Consider the following 16,380-nt stretch of genomic DNA (forward strand, 5'->3'; position numbering starts at 1 on the left):
GCCTCTATTTGGAACCTGCAACAGCTTAGCGGCAAATGGGTAAGCTAGAAGAGGCAGAGACAAAGTGCCTCTCTGCCGCGTATCAGGTTTGCAAATCAAGCTTATCCTCACATACAATGGGCAAATAAGATATGCAAACTTTGAACAGGGATTAGATTTAGCCCTAAACTTGAAAACCAAGGCTATATGATCTAAGGGTTTGATTCCACGTCGAGTTACTGATTGAGAACACACGTCCCCTCTGGGAACGGCTGTGCGCATGAGATCCTACAGAAGAGCCAAGAAAGCCTTTGGACCACAGTGGCAGTGGGCTGGACCTGGAGAGAGAGCCGTCTCCAACATCCGGAGACACGCCCCTCCCCCAGCACCCCAGCTGACTGAGAAATACCTTCTCTTTCCCTCTCTTAAACAGAGCTTGGGGTGTTAGTTCTCACGAGGGCTCTCTAATGTTGAGATAGAGGCTGTGAGGTAGGCAGTACAACACCGTGGAAAATACACACAAATTTGGACTCTGACCAAACTGAACTAGAATCATAGCCTTGATGTTGACTGTAACATTGCTACCCTGCTGCAGATTGCTTTCTTGGCTAAAGTAGAGATGATGTTGTCTTTTGTTTAGGAGTCTTCTTACCCTCCCCGACCCCCCCCCCCACCCCCCCCCACCTCCCACCCCCCCACCCCCGCCCCGCGCCCTTAGCAGACAGTGGGGCTACAGCTTTCTTGGCCCTCAATTTTCTTATCTCTAATGTGGATTTGACCCCATCTGCTCTTGCCTTTGAGAAGTGTGAAAAATTAAATGAGAACTCAGATCTAATAATATCACCAAGAAGGTGATTTCTGACCACTGAAAACAGCAGGGACACAGCTGGCTTTGAGTTTTTGCCTTGTTATTATGACTGCTACTACTATGTCCAAAATAGCAATTTACTGTGCTTTAAATTCACTTTATGTGTATGGGCATGCATGTGTGTCTGTGCATGCATGTCTGTGAGTGTATGTCAGTGTGTTTGTATGTGTGCTTGCATGTATCTCTGTGTGTGAATGTGTGTGTGTGCCTGCACATCTGTGTATGTCAGTGTGTGTTTGTATGTGTGCCTGCATGTATGCATGTGTGTGTGAATATGTGTATGGGTGCCTGCATGTCTGTGTATGTCAGTGTGTGTTTGTATGTGTACCTGCATGTATGCATGTATGTCTGTGTGTGTGTGTGTGAATGTGTGTGTGTGCCTGCACCCACACATGCCAGAGAACAGCTTCAACTGCTATCCCTAAGATGATATCCACTGTGTTTTTTGAGACAGGGTCTCTTACTGCCAAGCACGCTAGCCAACTAGGCAGCAAGCCCAGGGAATCCGCCTCGCTCTGCCTCCCTGAGATGACAAACTCAATGGCCACAACTGGCTTTTTTTTCCTTTGTTACACAGTTTCTGGCAGATCAAACTCAGGTTTCAGGCTTGCAAAAATAAGAACTTTATCAACTAAGCGATTATCTCAGGCCAAGATCTTCATTGTTTTTATGGAGTTTGCACTGTCTTCATTTCATGGAGTAGATGCTTGTCTGCAAGTCTGGAGGGTGTTACATGGGGTTTACACCTTGGCCAAACCTATCATTCTACCTCCTTAAATTGATTCAATCAGTTAGTAAATATCAAAATGGTGAATTAAGTGAGGCACTTACTTGAAAAGTTACTGTTGGTAAACTGTAAGGCCTATAGATCCTTTTAGCATAATACTTTACAATTTTCTTATCTTTCGTGGTGTATGTGTGAGTGTGTGTTTATTGTGTGTATGTGTGTGAGAGTGTATGTGTGTGAGTGTGTATATGTGTGTGAGAGTGTGTGACTATGTGTATGTGTGTGTGAGTGTGTGTGAGTGTGTGTGTGTGTATGTGTGTGTGTGTAATTGCTCAGCACTGAACTGGAGGTCAGAGGACAACTTTCAGGAGCTGGTTCTTCCTTCCTGCCATGTAGGTCCCAGGGGTTGGACTGAGGTGGCTTGAGGAGCAGGTGTCTTTACTCACTGAGCCATTTCTCCTGTTCCCCTGTATTTCAGCTAAAGCTTAGTTGAAGCAGAGAGGGTTTTCACACCCCAGAAACCCATAAGCAGGAGCTGGGGAGATAATCAAGAACACTTGCTGTTCTTCCAGAGGACTGCAGTTCAGTTCCCAGCACCTGTGTCAGATGGCACACAGCCATCCCTAACTTTGGCTCCAGGGGATCAGATGTCTCTGGCCGTTAGGGATTCTACATTCATATGCTTACACCGATATGCAGACACACACACACACACACACACACACACACACAGAGAGAGAGAGAGAGAGAGAGAGAGAGAGAGAGAGAGAGAGAGAGAGAGAGAAACAAAAAACCTCACAGACACCTGAATTCTTTCCCTTTGCTGGCAAGGGCCACTGGCTGCAGGTTAAAAGTCTCTATGGCCAGCAAGGAGGTTGTTAGACTGAAAGGCTCTATTGCTCCCAAGTTGAAAGTCTCAACCAGCTTTCCTTCATCCTGAGTGCAAAATGGGAGGGAATCTTAGCAGCCTCAAGGACCCTTTCTGGTGATTTCCAGTGCTAGGGACAGAAAGCTGCTAGGATGCAGAGATGGGCTGGTTAACAGTGGAAACACTTGTGGCAAAGTTGTACTGCACTGATATGTATTTAAAACTGGGCAAAGAAAGCTGGGTGGTGGTGGTGCACACCTTTAATCCCAGTACTTGAAAGGCAGAGGCAGGAGGATCTCTATGAGTTCAAGGCCAACTTGGTCTACAGATCAAGTTACAGGATAGCCAGGATTACACAGAAAAACCCTATCTTGAAAAACTAAAAAACAAAAACAAAAAAAGGGCAAAAAAAAAAAAAAAAGTGTTTTTCCTTCCAAGAAAGACAAGGTTCACCATCTTCTATTTCTGCTTTAAGAAAGAGTATTTATGGCATGTTTTATGTTTTCCTAATTATGTAAGAACTGTTTTTATTGAGGGCATGGGTTTTCTTTTTACTTTATTTTTCTGCTACTAGTGTGATCCTTAAGAAATCACCAAGTTTTAACATCTTTAAGAAAGACCTAAGTGTAATCCTTAGAAAACACAGACATTATTTTTGTTTTTTTCTTTAAATTTTGTTTCCACTGAAGAGCTGAACTGTTTGGAGTTGTGTCTTTAGCACCAGGAAGCGTCTGCCAGCAAGAATATAACACTATGTATTTAAAAGGACATTCCTATCAAAACCACCAGGACAAGGCCTAGTCTAGGAAGAAGGGAATTGGCAAACAGATTCTTTGAATTTGAGATTCTTTGGTTTCAAGAAGCCAAATTCTCTAGAAAATCTAAGTGGAGACACAGTCTCGTAATGAGAGTGAATGTGAGGTCTATTGAATGTGACAGCTTGCTGTGACTGCTCCTCTTTGATGGATGACAGATAACCCTAGACAGCAAGAAAATTTAAAGCCAGATAGAGGATCGATTAACCTATATAAAAATGATTGCACACCACTCACGACATCACATAAGGATCCATTAAGAAACAAGGATTGAGTTGTACAGTGATGCATGTGGCCCTTTTTGGGAGACCAGAAGAATCAGTTGAGCCCAACAGTTCAAGACGAGCCTATCAATCCTAACAAGGCACACACCTCTTCTTTAAAAAAAAAAAAAAGACCAGAATAGTTTTACTCCCAACTGTATGCCTGAAGGCTTTGCACATTGTAGTTGATTGCCACGGATGAATAACTGAGTGCTTCCCATGGATACAGTAAAGATGAAATCGCTGGTCTTCTGGGATGCCGCGACTAAACAGGCAGAGAGTTAGGCAGGAAAAGAACAGTTTCCCTGCCACAAGGAAGACAAACATGCAGAATGAGATGACCAGAGGTCAGGGCTTCTCTTGGGCAATCCATACAGTTATGTTTAACTGGATAATGTTGGGGACAGTAAGGGAAGAGTCTAGACACATATGGCTGTTCTAGGATGACTCTTCCTGAGGCATGAGTCAGAGCAAACCAGAAGAAGGGAGACCACCAGAGGCAGGACGAGCAGGATGCTCCCCGCAAGGAAAAACCCAAGAACACTGCCAAGGCTGCGGTAACAGAAATGACAGGGAAGGATTCCACTCAGAAAATAGTATGAGGTAAAGATGTCTCTCCTGGGAGATGGGTTGGCAGGGGAAGGAGAGAACCCGTCAGGTTGTCCTGACTTCCACGGGCACATGTGGCACATGCCCCCACCCCCACCCCCAAAGAAAGACAAATGAACGATGAAAAAGAGCTGTGGGCAGCTCTCACTTTTATCTTTAGAAAACTAAGTCCCCAAAGAAGTGACAGGAAAATACTCATGTGAAAACTGGCACATCAATGTCACCAAGAAGAGCAACCATCTTCTTCTTCTTTTTTTTTTTTCCTTTCTGGCAACTGATTTCTTTGAAAAGAAGTACTAAAGGCGATGAAGATGAGTGACAAGCAACAACAGCCATCATTTCTCTGGTTTTTAAAGTTTAAAGAAGAATTCTGCATACCCAAGCATGTTTGGAACAATAGAAAACAAAAATAGACAGTCACTATGAAACGTATTTTTATCATAGATAAGTTACTACATGTTTTTTTATATGTACCCATCAGCATCAAGGAGAATTTATTCCAAATGTTCACTGACTGGAAAGAACCAGAAATTACAACCAAAACAAAATTCTCATGCGGAATTCAACTTTTCTATCTTTTCCACTAAATTATATATTCATTTGTAAAAATAAACATGCCTAAAACACTGTTTGATCATAGCCACATGAGTATGTTACATTACCTACGGGGAAAGGAGCATGTTAGCATACTGTCAGCAAGAATGTTTTAAGTTTAGAAGGCAGAGGAGGGGTCAACCATGGTGGATCACATGTGTAACTCCTGTATATGGAAGGCTGAGACAGGAAGACTACCACAGGTTCAAGCCAGCCTGAGCTACACAATTTCTAAAGCCATCCTAGGCTATTGAGTGAGACCTATTTCTGATTAAAAAAGAAAGAAAGAAAAAGAAAAGAAAAGAAAGAAGGAAAAAAGAAACCAGTTTATAAAATAATATAATTTACTTTCAAATCATCTACTTTGCAAATTCAGGTTTTAACATAAATTTTTATTTTATACTATTTTAAAGATATTAATATTTTGAACTTTCTTCTTTAATAGGCACAAACAATAAGCATTTTTAAAAAATAGAAGCCAGCAGCCAGGCAATGGTGCATGCCTTTAATCCCAGCATCTGGAAGGCAGAGGCGAGTGGATCTGAGTTCGAAGTCAACCTGATCAACAACACGAGGCACAAGACAGCTAGAGTGTCTGAGTTAGGATTTTATTGCTGTGGAGAGACACCATGACCGAGGCAACTTTTATCAAGAAAAACATTTAATTGGGGCTGGCTTATGGTTCAGAGATTTAGCTCATTATGGCGGTGGGAAGATGTCCGTTGCATGCAGACTTGGTGCTGAAGAAGGAGTTAAAAGTTCTACATATTGATCTGCACGCAGCAGGAAGAGACTGTATGCCATACTGGGTTTAGCTTGAGCATTGCAGACCTCAAAGCCCACCCCTACAGTGACACACTTCCTCCAACAGCAGGAAGAGACTGTATGCCACACTGGGCATAGCTTGAACATTGCAGACCTCAATGCCCGCCCCCACAGTGACACACTACCTCCAACAAGGCCACACCTTCCAATAGCGCCATTCCCATAAGGGCCATTTTTATTCAAACTACCACATGCCATTCCCTGGCCCTCACTGACATACAGCTGTATCATAAGGTGAAATGCATTTAGTCCAGCTTCAAGAGTTTCATAGTCTCTCACACTCTCAACCATGTGAAAGTCCAAAGTCCAAAATCTCTTCTGAGAGTCATAGCAATCTCTTAAGTGTAATCCCCTATAAAAGCAAATTAAAAAGCAGATGACAAACTTAGAATATATCATGGCACAGGATATACATTACCAGTCCAAAGGGGAGGAAAGGAAGGATCATGAAGAAATCCTGGACCAAATCAAGGCTAAAAACTAGCTTGGCAAACTTCAAACTCTTCATCTCCATGCTAGGATGGAGGCCTAGGCTTGACTGTACTGAAACTCTGAAGACCAGGCTGGCCTTGAACTCAGAGATTCATCAGCTTGCCTCTGTCTCCGGAGTGCTGGGACTAAAGGTGCGTACTAAAACTGGTCTTTAGTTCCGTTTCACACGTTGCAAGCTTAGCTGGGTGAGGTCTTGCCCTGAGGGCCCCACTCCCTTTATTCCATTTAATATTAGGTTTTTCTTTAGTCAGTTTATCTCGCTAAGCACAGGACTTAGCTCCATTCTACTTTCTGGTGTCCCCCATTCTCCTCAAATTGTCCATTTTGTAAGTTCCCTTGCTCAATTGCTCCTTTTCACTATAGATCTCTGTAGATTTCATTATAGGCCACTAATAACCACATCACAGGGTCAGCACTAGGCTGCTCTGAAGGTTCCTCTGCCAACTCAACTAATTCAAAACTCTTCAGACTTTTCAGACAAGGGTAAAAAAAAAATAGCCACATTCTTTACCAAAGTGTCAAAAGAACCGTCTCTAGGCCACATGCTAACACTCTTCTCTGAAACCTCTTCAGCCAGGCCCCCACCGCCCAAATCACCCACAGCACCACTGTCTTCCGTGTTCCTACTTAAAGCCCCACTTAAAGGGCTCAACTGCTTTTCTAATCCCAAAGTCCACATTCCTCCAGACAAAAGCATGGTCAGGCCTCTCAAAATAAAATCCCAGTCCCTGGTACCAAATTCTATCTTAGGGTTCTGTTGCTATGAAGAGACACCATGACCTTGGCAACCCTTATGTTAAAAAAACAAAAAACAAAACAAAACCAAAAGAAACCCAAAAACAAAATTTAAGTGGGGCTGGCCACACCTCCTAATAGTGCCCCTCCCTATGGCCCTGTAGAAGCCATTTTTATTTCAAACTACTACATGAGGCTACACAGAGAAACTCTGTCTTGAAAAACAAAAAATAAGATAGCAGCTAGCTACATGCTACTGCCAAAACACAATTAAGGTTTAAGACACAGAGACTCATAGTTATTGCACAAAATGCATAAACAAAGGAAAACAAAGGTGAGGCTATCAGCAGCAGATTTTTAAACATTCAAGGTCAGTATGATGGTGTGTGCCTGTAATCACAGCACTCAGAAGGCTGTGGCAGGAGGATTGCAAGTTTGAGGTCAGCCTAGGCCAGCCAGTCAGAGCCTGTCTCAAAAAAACAACACAAATCACTAAGCAACTTTAACCAGGAAAAGGAATATCATCTGAAGTAGGGGAAAAGCAAATAAAGCCCAACACTTTATGTGTAAAATAAAAATAAACTATAAGCTTGATTATGCCCAATGACCAACACATCACTATTATACTATGAAATATCAAGAAGATCTATGTAAAAACGTACCCTTACACCCAGAAGTTTGTGCTCTTAAACAAATTCTCACTTTAAACATTCATGAGTATCCTGAAACTAATTAGAAGCTAGTCCTTGAAGAAATCTGAATTCCAAAAAGCAGAAATAATTCAGTCCATATTTCTTCTACAATTAAAAACAGAAGTTTAATCATAGAACCACCAAACACTTTAAAGAAAGAATTTTTCTCTAAGTAGTGGGTCAAAAAGGAAATAAAATATAAACTACTTGTTTGGAAAATGGAAATAGTATTTAACAAGTCTGATATGCTTTTCCCAAATTTTTAATTAGAAATAATTACCTAGCTCTTTCATTTTCAGAGAAAGATTTAAAAGGATACTTGCATCTCATATCCCATCCCAAGAAGGAAGATTTAGTAAATAAAGTTAGAAAATACAGTCAGAAAGGTTGCGATTAATGGTGACAACTAAAACACATCTATGAATAGCTTAAAACTTTTTTCTGATCAAAGTAAAAATTTACTGAGATGTATGAACTTTGAAAAAAATGTGAAAATACTGTTTCAAAGAGTATATTACATCTAAATTATTATTTTATCTTTAATTACTAATATATTGATTAACATATAATTAGTTCTCCAAAACTTTGCACAAATATGTTTTACTGTAAATTTTTATATCTTACTATCTTATAGGGAGCAAAGGTTAGGTAACACACAATTTACAAATCCTAACAAACTACACAATATGAGTTGTAGTCAGTTCCGTGCAGCCAATTGGTTCTCACGCAATACTTTCATTTGCCAAATTCTTACAGAGGCAGCCCAGCATGAGCATAGTTCCGTGGGCTACATTATAACCACTGTTTCCAAACATTACATCCATTTACGTTATAGAAAGAGTTAGGCAAACTGAGACGTGTGGCCAGACTGACCTCACCTATCCATAACAGAAGTGCTTCCATACTGCCGCCATTTTTGTGCTATTCATAATGTACTGGGCTACGGGCATGACAGACTTTTACATTTAATCTGCTTTATAAATTGCCTTTCCCCTCAGTTTAAGTCTAAAACAATTGCCAAAACAATAATTCAAGTCTGTTTTGTCACATTAGCCAATTTTCATGGTGTGTAGCACTCCCTGCCGGCCCCTTCCAAGCTAACGGGTTGGACAGGTTGCTGAAGGTACAGTGGCCATGAAGTCCCCAGAGATGTGGACAAAATTATATGTAAAGAGATACTAGGAATGACTGTGTCTTAGGTACTTACTGCCTGTCTAAAATATTTAAATATTTAAGGAGGGACCACACAGAACGGAAGTCGATAAATAATATTGGGTGATCAGCTATAGCAGATTGAGATTGCAAAACCATGGCTGGGAGACCACACATAAACATACTTGGGACCACATGGGTCATGGTTTGTGGGCCTCCACTTTGAATCGTTGCTTCATCACTAAAATAGATTCTAAGTGGATTATATGCCTGAGTTTAAAAAAATAATAATACAAGAATAAAAAGCAAAAGATTATTAGGTTCCTGGCTAGTTTCTCTGTGTTTTAAAATATCTAGAGGAATTCTAACAGGGAGCTTTTGTGGAACTAGTTTCTCCGTGTTTTAAAATATCTAGAGGAATTCTAACAGGGAGCTTTTGCGGAACTGACTGAAACAGGAAGTGCCATGCCACGTTTACAAGGTCTGCCCATTTGTCGAAGATTATTAGAGTCAGACATAAAGAAACTACCACCCAGAATTTTTTTTTCTGTTTTTAAGCTTTTCCAAATGTCTTATTGTTAGTTTTCAAAGAATCTCAAAAAGTTATAGTCTGAAAAAAAGTTCAGTCTTTCACAATGGTTTGAGAAATATTTTCCCAAAGTCAAACTTGAACATGTCCCTGGGACCAGATACAGTGCCTGGCTAGTCTCTCCACAGTAAACACTGGGACTAATAGGATCAGATAAAATTGTGTAAAGTTGAAGATTCTGCCAGATTCTGTGCTTTTCTCCAGAAAAGGGTTGGCTAAGGGATAGCATCTGCCACATTCTGGGGACATCAGAGTTGACAGAACTCAACGGTGTGGGCTCCCGGGAGGTGGTGTCATCTCAATGGGACACAGGGACACTTGGAACCTGGACAGCAGTGTGGACAGGCCAAGGAGGGGGCATGTTAGAGATCTGTTAGGGAAAAGTCCCAGACACCGGAAAGGAAGGGGAAGGCAGGGACAGGCTCAGATGCCAGGAAGGGGAACAGGAAGAGAAAGCAAGGCCCATCCCAACCTCCTTGGGAACACTGCTACAAGAGTGACAAAACATTGGTCAAGATGGAAGACCCTGACCAGCTGTGCCTGTCAAGGAAGGAGAGTGTAGACAGGTGTCCCCTTATCATGCTGCCCTGTCTGGGTGCTGATGATGGAGAGTTAGCTCTGAGGTCAAATAGAACAAGCCAAAGCCTAGGGGAATGCAATATTTTCAGTGTGATACAAACAGTGCAAGCACTACCCACCAGAGGGCAGAGGAGGAGCTTGAGTTCAAGGCCAGCCTGGAGCACATAGGAGACTTCATTTCATTTGAACAGACAGCCACAAGCGTTACCTGGGCAGGAGTCGCATAGTCCTGTTGGTGATAGTTGTGTTGGCTAGGTTGAGGTACAGGACCCCAGGGCAGCCCTCGGAAATGTGTCTCATCGATTCATCCTGCGCAACAAGAGAAGAAAGAAAATCACATCAAATTCTCACAGCCTTGTCTCTTGTCCCCCTTCCTGGCCCAAAAAAGCTTCATACACACTCTGGCCCTTATTGGTACTACTTCAAGTAAAAAGTAGAAACTAGTCATTTCGTTTGAAGCTTCATTGCTCCCTCCTTTCCTTTCTTTTGAAATAAAGTTTCATTGCATTGCTGTGACGTTTCATTAAAAGGTGATCCCTTTGCAAGTTCTAGTATGTGACACAAATATCGCATTGTGACATTTGACTGTCCAGATATAGAAACGTGGTCACAAACTGACCACATTTAATATTTGTCTATAGATTGGAATAGCAAACGCTCTCAACAACTGGAGCATTCAAAGCAAGGCAGTGTTTAGCTCAGGCATGCCATCTGTGTGTGTGATTAAATTTCTGTGGTTCTGATAACGATACATTTAAAAAGCTGAACTAATTTTCAAGGGATTTATGATAACTCTGAGATGGTCTCCTTTTTTTCATTTTGTGGTTTCTTTGTTTGTTTGTTTTTCAAGACAGGATTTCTCTATATGAGATGGTATCAACAGTTATATTTGAAAAGTAAAAACTAGACAATAGACAAGGTGTCTAGCAGGCACAGGAACTGGGATTGGGGACAGAGGAGGCTGAGCTGAAGTAAGTAAAGGCTATGGCTAGTCTGAGACTGAGAGGCAATGGTGTCAAGTCTTGAGCCAAGTTGAAAAAGCCCAGATGCATGTCAAGCTCTGACTGCAATGAGCTGCTCTGCCTACAAGAAGTATAGAAAATATAATAACTGTCAGATGTAATGGGAAGGCTGAGGCAGGAGGATCACCTTGAGTTAAATGCCAACTGGGCTACATAATAAGTTGAGCTCTAGCTTGAGCTACAGAGTGAGACCCTGTCAAAAGAAAAGAAAAGAAAGGAAACGAGGGAAGGAGAAATAGTTAACAATGGGTGTTCATTGATCCGATGGTGATTCACAAATCTCCCTGGGATACACTGGGTACCAGAGAGATTGAAACCATTGAGCTTCTAGGCCATTTCAGGACACTCTCTCCTGGAAGGGATAGCCCACTACCGCTACCTGACTGGAGTAGGTGAGTCCTCACCAGCTTGGAAATGTGGTTAGGAGAACTGAGATGGGCAGAACAGCTGAGATGGTGCTAGGGATGACAAACAGCAAGGGCCATCTGACATCCCACTCCCCACTACTTCCAGGATGCATGGATATTCATGGTAACAAGACCCTGGGGCATAGTGGTCGGTGGTTGGACGCCCAAGGAGTATTTTACTGGGCAGCAAATCCTATCTTAATCAATACCCAGGGGCTCCGCACAGGAAAGCTCCTTCCTGCTGGCGCCCCACATAGACAAGTGGGGCTGCTGAAAAACTCTTGTGCTCTCAGCACCCCACTCAAGCTGTTGGTAAGTTTTCTAGTCAATCAGTCACCAAGGGTAGGATTCAGATACGTGTAGACAAATCGGTGAATATAGTACAAGTTTCCTTCAAAAAAAATCAAAGACAGCTATCATCATATGAAGGGCATATTTTAACAGGTGCAAACCATGTCTTTGAAAATGTTAAGTGTGCCAATCGGGCTCCCACAGAGTGTGCACTTGTTTAAAGAAAAGATTTTGGCAAGGATGTAAGTGAGGTGGGACAAAGGCAGGTGAGAGAGAGCTGGCTAAGTCACCTGACAAGGAGAGGTGAGAGAGCTGGCTCAGCCACCTTTAGAGAGGCCTGAAAAGAGAGGAGCCAAGAGGAAGGTGGTTGTGCTTTGTATGCAGTGGGGGAGGGGGGGAGTGTGACTCCCTTGAGCTGAGTCAGCAACCCCTGGAGGCACTTGGTCACTCAAGTTCACACCACTCCCACTCTCAGTCCTTAAGAGAATGCACACTCAGCCTTGAAATGTTTGCGCTTGAGTAAAGCTGCTTGAGCGTGCATACTGCGGAAGGGTTCACGCATTTGGTCATAGGACTCAAATTCTTCGGTGTGATTTATTTCACGTGGCAAGATGAGATGTGTCCAAGCTCATCGAATGGCTGTTATCCATCTTTAAATGCAAGCCTGTCTCCCAGCCTATGTCTCAAAAGTGGGGGGTGGGGGGGGGCGGGAACAACAATGAAACAGAACTGGATGAAATTACTAGCCCTTTATAGGTCCCAAACTTGGACAAGACTTTGATGTTCACAAACTTGATGCAGATGGCTTCGCACTGACTTTCCTTGTAGAAGGCCAAATTCAAAGAATGCAATTTCGCATTCAAACCCAGATCTAATGATCCCAAGGCAAGAAATGAAAATTAACTCGCATTAAAATTCCTTCTAACACCTAATGGGATGGCTTTAACACAGCAGGTGCTAAAAATACCCAAAGAAAGAATGAGTCCATTTCACAAGAACCGCACTTTAGCCCTCATGCGGTATTTGAAAACTGTGAAGCAAAGATGGCGCTCTCTCCCGATGAAGATGCCCGTATGCACTTGGCCGGTGGAGAAAGAGCCCAACCAGACCGAAAGAGGAATTTTTTTTTCTCTTATGTGCCCTTTGGCCTGTCTGCCCATCTGCCTGTCCCTTGATTTCTTGGGGACACTCCTGAACATAAAGTAGCACCGTGTTTACGTTGAGGCATGAGCCACAGAGAGGAGGAGCTGAGAGCGGTGGCTTGGTGGATGGACACCAGACAACTAATTTAAAGGCTTCATTTCTGTATGAGAAGAAAAGAGTTGAAGAGCCCTAAAGATCTTTGTACTTTCATGTTTATATTCTATTTACTCATAAAGCATCTTCCATCTTTGGGGGAAATAAATGCTCTGCTCTGAAAATGGGACAATAAAGCTTCCATGGAAAAATATGAAAAGAGGATTTTCAAAGTAGTCCTTGTTCTAAAAAAGGAGTGACAGTGTAAACAGAACAGGGCCAACTCAGAAGAGAAGCAAATTTACCCTGCCAGGAAAAAAAAACAGAAAACAAAAACTAACCATGGAATTGCAAGGTGCTGAGAAGCTGGGAGGAAATGGGAGGTGATTGAATGGATGTGATTTCTCTTAAGGATGAGAACAATGTTATAAAATTATTTGTGGCTGTGGTGGCATAATTCTATGCACGTACCACAAATCATTAAAGGGCCAAACTGCATTTGGGGTGCGGGAGAGGTGAGCATCATTCAGGCAGACATAAAAATGGGTTTAAGGACACCGTGAAATGGCATTGTGGGGACTTCAGGTGATTTAAGGTTAAAACAGGGCATACATTTGAGAAGGAATAACTGTGAATTTGGGGCACACTGCTGGGTAAAATGCTGGGAGGGAGCACTGAGGAACCAGTTAAGGTGTCTTGTCACCTGTGCCAAGGGCCTTGGCCTCTACCTGGTGTGTGTTGCGCGTCATTACACACCAGGCTTTCCTTCTGTCCCCTCTCTCTCTCTCTCTCTCTCTCTCTCTCTCTCTCTCTCTCTCTCTCTCTCTCTCTCTCTCTCTCTCTCTCTCTCTCCCCTCAGAGACTTGTCCCAATGGCTGGGTAGACTGAGTCTCCACCTGCTTCTATAAACCCGTCTGCATTTTCCCATCCCTGTTACTCCTACCCCTCGGCCATTTTTCTGAAAACATTTGTTTATAGCTCATATTTAACTTTCCTGCATCGCGTCCATTTCACAGGTCCATACAACCATGTCTCTGCTCCAACATCCCGCTGGAATGGGAAATTAGGGGCCCTAGTGCTCAAGTCTGGACTGCCATGTTTGGTGACTTCCCTACTTGCGCACTTGGGCCACTTCTCTCCAAATGCCTTCCCATCCCGTGTACTGACTTTCGCTCTTTGAACCTAGTCCCTTCTCGTCCTTCTTCGAATCTTCAACCTGCTCCTTGGGGTCCGTGAGGCACAACCCTGAGTCATCTTCTCTATTCATCCCTTCTTACTAGCTGAGCCTCACTCATTCTTATCATGGTAATTATGGCACATATATGTATCAGCACAAGACAGAGTCTCAAGTTCTGTGTTGTCCACTGCCCATTATGCATTATTATAGAGTGGCATTAAGTATTAACTACTGTTGAAGCTTTTTTTTTTTTTTTTTTTTTTAGCTAAGACTAGTACCCAGGTCGTCTCTGCCACTTTCTGACATCACCCCACCTTGCTTTTGGTTTTCGTTTGTTTGTTAAGACAGGGTTTCTCTTAGTAGTCCTGGCAGTCCTGGAACTCGCTCTGTATAGCAGGCTGGCCTTGAACTCAGAGATCCACTTGCTTCTGCCTCCTGAGTATGGGGACTATTGTACTACCAGTGCCCAGCATCTGCTTTTGAATTTGAAACAGGCTCACAATAAGCTACTCAAACTTACCTTAAAGCACTAATAGCTCAGGCAGGCTTTGAACCTGCAAACTTTCTGCCTCGGCTCCTGAGTAACTGAGATTATAGACTTGTACCACTAGGCCATTAGGCCCATCAAAGGCATACTGTGCATCAAAGTCTGACTGCCACAAAAATAAGACACATCTCTGCCTTTACAGTCACTTAAGTTGATGGAGGAGGCAGAAACACTGTAGTTAGCGGTTACTTCTGACAGCACTAGAGGGGAGCGGCTGGAAAGGCAGTCCTGAGAGACTATGGTGGCTGAGAGGATGGTAAGCCTTACAAAACCACAAAACCCTGCTTGAAGGTGAGGGCGAGGGCAAGGAAAGAAACAAAGTCAGGCATCGTGGTGCACGCCTTTAACCCCAGCACCTGGGAGGCAGATGCAGGTGAATGTCTCTGAGCTAGAAGGCAGCCTGGTCTACATAGTGAGACCCTGTCTCAAAAAAAAAAAAAAAAAAAAAGAAAAAAAAAGAAAAGAAAAAAAAAAAGAAAAAAGAAAGAAAAAGAAAGAGAGAGTCTTACATGGGAGAAAACAAGAGACTCCTATGGGCAGCTCACTAGAACTTACTATATACACAAGAGCAGAACAAGATGAGGCTACAGAGGGAGACGGAAGACTGCAGAGTCTCCAGGGTGTACCAATGTTAACGTCGTTTGATTTTTTTTTTTAAATAGTGTATGGATGATGGAAGACAGACCAACGGGGGTTGGTGAAACCTGCCTGTAGAAAGGGTATTGTGAGCTGCCAATACAGAAGACATATTTGGGGGAGAGAGAAAGACAAGGGACCCGGCCAGGAAGGAGGAATCTGGGGCTAAGTATTCATTTCCATCTTCTCTGGCATGGTTACTAATAGCTATGAAACCCACCAAAATAAGCCTCTCACCCTTGCTGGGACCCAGTCTTTTCTGTCTTATATACATAAGCATGAAATATAAACATAGTTCATTTTTATGTAACCATTAAAAAGTTTCCGTTTGCCAGAGGCTCCAGCACACGGTACATATCCACAAGATTAATGCTAGCATTGTACAGAGGGGGGTAAATGTTTTTGCCAATGGTTAATATAGTTTGATTTTTCCATATTCAACCCCAAATGCACACAGAGTACATGTGTGTACTCTGCCCACTGGCCCTCCAGTGTGAGGAGTCTGGACCTACATAAATGACAGTAGAATAAACTCTCATACTCACTGTAAGAGATGGGCAGTCGGAGACGTTCAACTCCTGCAAGTTTTTACAGTGGCCTAAATCAAACAAGGCAGACATCACTAAACAACACATTGCAAACATTTGGTTTTTCCATCCTACATCCAATGCAACTTTTTCATTAAAAAGTAAATAGAAACCTTGGCAAGAAATGTGCTCTAAGTTATGTGGGTTGCAAGGCTCAGCAGAATTATTTCTTTGGCTTAAAATCCATATATACAACATATATTATTAGTTTCTGAGTATGGGAAGAAGATGGAAAAAACTCTATTTTAATTAAAAAAAAACTATATTCTTGAGGGTTTTAGCTTGAAAGTACTAGAAGAAAATTAATTTGTTTGCTTGTTTTTGTTGGCGTTTTTTTTTTTGTTTGTTTTGTTTTGTTTTGTCTTCTCCCACTGAGGACAGACAAGGCAGCCCAGCTAGAGGAAAGGGATTCCAAGGCAGGCAACAGAGTCAGAGACAGCCCCTACTCCTAAGATCTTTAATTTCTTAACTCCACGGATACGGAACATAGGTTTGTATGAGTTGAGTACTGACAGTTGAGAACTCCCCACAGACCAGGCACTGAACCCCTTTCATCTGCTCAGGGACCAGGAGACACTATAAGCCCTATTTTACAGACACTGTGCATGAGCTTGGGTACAATCTAGCAGGAGTCTTGATTCAAACTTAAGGTCCATCCATCCGTGTACTAACTAAATCCGGCAAGCAGAA

At 42.6% G+C, this 16,380-nt stretch overlaps 2 protein-coding genes across 2 annotated transcripts in view; one reads left to right on the forward strand and one right to left on the reverse strand.

Moving 5' to 3' along the window:
- Window positions 1-16,380, reverse strand: part of Fbxl13 (F-box and leucine rich repeat protein 13) — a 193,337-nt gene that overhangs the window by 85,582 nt on the left and 91,375 nt on the right. Inside the window, exons 10-11 of the mRNA XM_051152111.1 lie at window positions 15,649-15,701; window positions 9,996-10,096 (exon numbers count right to left, since the gene is read on the reverse strand). Coding sequence (XP_051008068.1) covers window positions 9,996-10,096; window positions 15,649-15,701 — 154 coding nt within the window. The remainder of the gene's footprint in view (window positions 1-9,995; window positions 10,097-15,648; window positions 15,702-16,380) is intronic.
- The window catches only part of Lrrc17 (leucine rich repeat containing 17), a 31,048-nt gene that overhangs the window by 1,238 nt on the left and 13,430 nt on the right, over window positions 1-16,380 (forward strand). The gene's annotated exons all lie outside the window — the stretch shown is intronic.

Source organism: Acomys russatus, chromosome 10 (assembly GCF_903995435.1).
Source record: "Acomys russatus chromosome 10, mAcoRus1.1, whole genome shotgun sequence".
NCBI lineage: Eukaryota > Metazoa > Chordata > Mammalia > Rodentia > Muridae > Acomys > Acomys russatus.